The sequence below is a fragment of the Triturus cristatus genome, chromosome 3_2, assembly GCF_964204655.1.
Source record: "Triturus cristatus chromosome 3_2, aTriCri1.1, whole genome shotgun sequence".
Taxonomy (NCBI): domain Eukaryota; kingdom Metazoa; phylum Chordata; class Amphibia; order Caudata; family Salamandridae; genus Triturus; species Triturus cristatus.
The window spans coordinates 182986335-182992769 of NC_140584.1; the positions used below are offsets into that span (position 1 = coordinate 182986335).

At 44.8% G+C, this 6435-nt stretch overlaps 1 protein-coding gene across 1 annotated transcript; it reads left to right on the forward strand.

Moving 5' to 3' along the window:
* The first annotated feature begins 1919 nt into the window (after window positions 1–1919).
* On the forward strand, window positions 1920–2882 carry LOC146856978 (uncharacterized protein F54H12.2-like). The gene has a single exon (XM_085647009.1). The coding sequence runs from the start codon at window positions 1920–1922 to the stop codon at window positions 2880–2882; it is 963 nt and encodes a 320-aa protein (XP_085503135.1).
* The last annotated feature ends 3553 nt before the right edge of the window (window positions 2883–6435 follow it).

The following is a 6435-nucleotide window of genomic DNA, read 5'->3' on the forward strand; positions in this document are numbered from 1 at the left end:
TACCAACAGACTTTTAGCGACTAAATATTTATAGTGGAAAGTGTGGAGCTTAAAGAAGGGATGTATATTTACAGGTTAAAGGACTACGATGGGGAAGCGGTATCAGGGGTCTTTTACAAGGAAGAGTTACAAAGGATACCCAATGACCTGCACAGGGTGTATAGGGTTGAAAAGATTCTGAAAAGGAAAGGTAGAGGCGCTAATAGTCAGACCTATGTCAAATGGCGGGGATAGCCGGGGAAATGTAACAGTTGGATGTTGGCCAGCTCCCTTAAGGGTGTGTGAGCTGAGGACCGTCTAAAAGCTGCTGATAAGATGGAGACAACCCCCTTTTATATCACCCTGCCGTCCAACGCTTCTAAAGACATGTTCCCCGACAACCAGATTTCTAATTATACCGTGAAATTGGCTAAGCCGGTGGACCTGAAAGGGGATTGGGAGGTAGCCCTAATCGAGATCCTGTACCCTAGAACCTGGAATACATTTACACCGAGCGAGGCCAAGTTTTACTTAGAGCGGGAGCAGGACCCTGTGAGCATGCATGAGAGCATCCCTAACGGCTACTACCCAAGCGTTCTAAGTGTTGTCGACGCCATCAACAAAGCCATTGGTACCATTGAAACATATACGAATACTCATCTGTCGCTAGATAGCGTCAGAAGGAAGGTGTTTCTTAAAGCCCCAAGTCGTACTACGACGTTTTATTGCTCAGGTAAATTAAGAAGAGTTTTAGGAACAGTACAGAATGCGAAAAGTCCGATCGAACCGGATCACACATGCCCTGATATTAACGGAGGGTTCTACACGCTCTATGTGTATAGGGATATTGTGGAGGCCCAGAGGATTGGCGATAGTTACTCACCGTTGTTAAGTTGGGTCCATGTACAGGGTGAAAATAATACAATGGTCAATATTCAATTCAACAAACCCGACTACGTCGCATTCTCTAAAAACCATTTTGAAACTATTTCAATTATGATCTTCGATGACCAGTCAGATCCTGTGTCCTTTAAATACGGGAAAGTTATTGTTAAGCTTCATTTAAGACCTAGACGCGACAGAGGCTATTAAGCAGACATCATGGTGGTTGTGAAATCATACGGGGACCCTTCTATGTACAGGGACTATTACCGAAACCAGGCTGGATATGGAGGCCCTCCGTACTTTCAAGGGTCACCTGTTATGTACGGGGCTGGTCTAGGAGGTTTCTTCCGCAGTCTGTTTAGAAGAGCTATGCCATTCTTGAGAAAAGGCTATGAATTTGTAAAATCGCATGTTAAAGCGGCGGCTACGAACATTGCCCAGGACGTTGTAGGGTCTGTTACTTCGGCGGTTGACGAACGCATGAACAAACAGCCGCAAGAAGGTGCGGGCTTGGTGTACAGACCACGAACGCGTGTTAAAAGAAAACGCCGCGCATCGAGACGCAGAGGACCACCGGACCCCTATAAAAAAAGGAGGAGTTCTTCAAAACGCACACAGAAAAGAAAAACCCCAAGACGGAAGAGAACTTCAAAGAAGAAGAAGAGATCTGCCTCTAGAGTAAATATTTTTTTAAGCGGAGCAAAATAAAGCATGGCCTTTGTACACTGTGCATCTGGCGAGTGCGCCAAATCTGAGTTAGACTTGTTTACTCTAAAGCCCTCGCAGACAAGCATCGAAAACAGCTTCTTCATGGAGGTATCGCCTTTAGCAGCTTTGACGCCTCTGGCTCCTATAGAGTGTTATGTATCAGGGTCCACGCATATGTATTTGGATCTCAACAACACGCTACTCCATCTTATGTGTAAAATCGTAAAAGCAGATGGAGCCGATATAGCAGCAGATGCTAAAGTGGCGACAATCGCTTACCCCTAGCAACCATATTTAATCAGGTGGACATCATCCTGGGTGATCGGCTCATCACACAGAGCGATAACATGTACGCCTACAGAGCCTACCTCGAGAGTATTCTAAAGTACATTAGCGACGCCCTTGACACGCAGCTTTCAGCGGGGCTCTTCTACAAGGACACAGACAGCCAGTTTGAAGCCAAGGAGCTGGACGGTGACAATCAGGGTTTTGTAAAAAGAGCCGGCTTTGCGGGGGGCAGTCACCAATTTGACCTTCTGGGGCGCATACATTCTGACCTCTTCTTCCAAGCTAAGCTGTTCATCAACGGAATTGATCTTAAGATCAAACTCACGCGCAACAAGGACACATTCTGTCTCATCAGCGGGGATGCGGAACACTATAAGCTGGACATACTGTCAGCGAGTCTGTTTGTAAAGCGGGTGAGAGTGTCCCCAAGCGTCAGACTCGCCCACGCCGACGCTTTGCAAATATCAAACGCCAAGTACGCTGTGGAACGAGTAGCTCTGAAGGTATTCAGCATCCCTGCGGGTACACGGTTAACTCAGCAGCAGAATTTATGTATGGGACAACTACCAAAGCTTATCATTATAAGGTTTGTGGACAATACAGCTTTTAGCGGCGTCTATGGTTCAAACCCCTTCAATTTTAAGCACTACAACATCAACTACGCTGCGCTGGTCCATGAGGGCATCGTGATTCCTGCAAAACCCTACACACCCAGTTTTAGAACCTCCAACTACATCAGGGAATACATGGGGCTGGTCTCGATAACAGGGAAGCATCTGAGGGACTGCGGTGTAGCTGTGACAAGAGAAGGCTATGGGGCCGGATACACGCTATTTGCATTCGACCTGACTCCTGACATGGAAGACGGTGATCACTATAACCTGGTCAAAAATGGCAATCTAAAAGCTGAAATACGTTTTAACGATCCGCTAACTGCGAATGTGAACATGGTCGTATTCTCGGTATTTGACCGCATCATTCAGATCAACCACGCCAGACAGATTTTGTTTGTCTATCTTTAAAAGTTTCTGAAATGGACACTGTACAGATACGTAACTACTTAAGCAGACATAAATACGCTAGGAAATACTTTTTAGGTGTTTTCCCTAGCGATGAACTACCAACTGAAATAGGTTCGGAAAGACCCCGAACCCTAGTCTTTAATACAGATCCTCATTACAAGGGTGGAACCCACTGGGCTGCAGTGTTCATAGATAGTGACAAGGTTAAGGTGTTTGACAGTACAGCCGAGTTCCCCGAACACAGTATATATACACAGCCCATATTCAAGTTTGTGAAAAAAGCCTCAGCGAGGGTTGAGTATAACAAGCTAAGAGTCCAGGATTCCTTAGCCATCACATGTGGGGAACACTGTATTTATTTTATCAGTAAAATGTCGGAGGGTGTGGCGTTTAGAAATTTCTTAAATCTCTATTCGAGTGACCTTGTTAGCAATGACAACATAGTTGTGAAATATGTAAAAGAAAACACAAGGGCATCTGTCAGACCTGCAAAAACAGAATATAACGTTTGTCAAAATTGTAAGGGCCTGTAACATGTGTATGTTTAATGATGAACGCTTAAAATAAAGTCCTTTTTTAAAACACGCATTCAGAATCTGTATTTCTATGATGCTCCATACCCAATAATAAAAAATAAAAAAATGTTTTCAAAACACGAGTGAGACGGGTTGAAAAGTTATAAAGTGTTTATTACAAACAGTTATGTAGGTTGCGCATTACAACAACATCTATTACTAAAGAAATATATGAAGAAAAATCAGACATGATTATACACGTAATAGGCACATTTTATTCAAAAGTCTGTAAAAACATTAAGGATGAATCCAGGTATGGGCTTTGGACAATGGCCTTTTTCGCCGTACAGACGGCACAAGTGGGGTGCTCCAAGAGGGGGATAGTAGAGGAACGTCTGAGGCGGCCGGCGATGGAGGGAGGGTTGTCTTTAAACTTTCAAGCATCTGTCGGTTCTCGTTATTACCCACGAGTGTGGAAGGGATGTTGAGTTCAGCGGATGCTCGTAGAAACTGATCCCAACCTCTAGGAGCATTTTGATGTGTTAGGGGTTTGGGGTGTGTGAGACCTTTGATTAGGTCGTACATGTGTGAACCAGCAACCGGCTGCCCCTTGTAGAGACATTCACCTCGCTCATTCCAAGCTGTTAGGTCTTTAGAAGCGGCTAGTTTACTCAGCCTCTGACTTATATTTTTTAGGAGATCATCAACAAAGATATCCGAGGTCAGGGACGGGGTTGGCTGCGGCTGTTGGGGTTGAGTAGCAGGCACAGGCATTGCTGGCTGTTCAGAGTCCGGGGTATATAAAGTTAGCTTATTTGTTTCGGTATCCCACTGCCGGTAGTAGCTTAGAATTTTTTTAAGGGTGCTGGTGTAAAGGGTAGCTTTGTCGTACGTGTTTAGATCCGTCCGGTTCAAAATGTCTTTAATTTCAGCATCCAATCGTAGAGTCTCATTTCGACGTATGTCCCAGGCATTGTCCGTAGAAGAGCCCAGTTTCTCCATCTGTTGTCTAGGAACCAAATACATCTTTGAGGCATGCTCCATCACAGTCCTGATAGTAGATTTGTAATTATGGGTATAGCTATGCCCAGCAATTAACCTATAAAACCCCCAGACTGTTTCACCAGTTTCTTCTTGGTGATAAGTGAGGCCCTTTTATTACTGAGCTTCTTGATAAGATGACGCTTCTTCTTCAACACTTGTAACTGGCTCTTTGATATAGGGACGCTGCCTTTTAGGGTGTTTAGAGCTATTTCTGAAATGGCAGCCACTAAATCGTCAGAAGCAGCGCAGAGGAGGGTCTTTCTGTGCTGTAGACTGGCAGTTACCAACATTTTCAGGAGGGCCAAATTGCGGCGTAGGCGGTCAGACATGGTCAGCACCTTGGTTATAGGGGCCGGGACTACAAATGTCATTAAAGGTCTTCAGCAATGCTTTTTATAGGCTCGGGACTTAGTCTTTGGGGTGTAAGCGACTGGGAGATCAGGGGGAAAGATATCAGCCCTCAGTCTGTAGTCCTCTAGAGTGTTATTTTTTAAGTCGACCAGCAGTTAGCCGTGGGGTTTTGATGTAGCGTCGTTAAAGGCCTCCATGAAGAAGTGTGTGTTTCCCGGGTACATCTGCTTAGCTATGACGGATATTTGCTGTTTGTCACGGGGATTTTGAAATAAAACAAGGTATGAGGCGTTGAGTGCGATAGAACGACTGTTCTTACCCTTGTAAAACAAGTTCTGCACAATGTAGCATATGCTTAGATTGCGATGGTGTGAATATTGCGTATAAGCTCGCTCTAGCTCAGGATGGCCACCACCTTCACGCATAAGGTCATCGACAATTACCATGTTTACAAGGGTCGGGGGTAGCAGCTCATCATCGTTGAGATTATCGGGTATACCTTCTATAAATCTGATATGAGGGAAGCTGCGGGACAGGTCTGTATAAAGATCTTGCCAGCACGAATAAAGCCACACAATGTTATTAGGTGTTTGGGATAAAGCACCTGTAGCATTTTCCAAGAGCTTTTTTATAAAGTAGCTTTTACCGCAGTTTGAGGGCCCTGCTAACACGCAGGAGAACGGATGCTGTAATCTGGTGTCCATTGTGCTGCTGGTGTCCTCTCTAATGCGCCTAATAACCGTACAGCAGTGTTTTATAGTCCGTAGTCAGGACCCTTTTGTCAAAAACAACGCGTAAGGTTTTATGCAGGGGCTGTGTTGTAATTTCCCACTTCTTTTTGGATCTGATTATGCACGGCTGGTTAACAACTATGGTTCTATCATTTTCACGATTGGCCGATGCAGAGTATTCTTGCACCAGATCCTTCAGACTGTCAAAATTAATTTTTAGGGTATTGCTAACGTTTAAGGTTATACCTTTGACCTTCATGCACACTTTGTTGGTGTTCGTTTTATACGAGTAGGTCTTAGGCCCGGCCGAGGTATATTCTATTATGTGCTCATCCTTATCAAGCTTGCTGGTCAAATTACCTAGATAATCCCCAAGAGGTGGATCTTCATCCCCCGGTTTACTCAGAAAAATCACAGAGTCGGTATCATGATACAGGCAACGGTCCTGGAGTTTATCCAAAACCCCGTAAAGCTCTAGACGGGCGTGTGCAGTCGTGAAGCACGCTATGAAGATGTTTATGTTGTTACACGTTGTGGGGTCCTCCTTTGTGTATTTCCAGCACACAGCAGCGGTCTCATCATCAATAAACTCGCAGCTGGACACCTCGTAACAAGGGGCAAAAAGGTACTTAAACAGTTCGTCAGGATCTGTTATTAAGGTCGTATTTGACATGTTTGTACGCTGTGCGAATTTTCCCCATAAGGAATTGAGGCAGAGTTTGGCTAACTGCCTGCGGGCAGGGTTGACCTCTATCAAATGGGGCCGTAAACGTATACCCTCGTGCGTATGGTAGTCATCGATGTATTTCTGTTTTGCATCGTGACTAATACACCAATCGGATTATCCCGAGGCCTCCTGTTTGTCGCTGAGAAACAAATTAATGTAGCTTGAAAAGAGACTGGTCGTGGTCC

Coding starts and splice junctions, on each gene's coding strand:
- LOC146856978 (XM_085647009.1), top strand. CDS start 1,920: ATGTACGCCTACAGAGCCTACCTCGAGAGTATTCTAAAGTACATTAGC.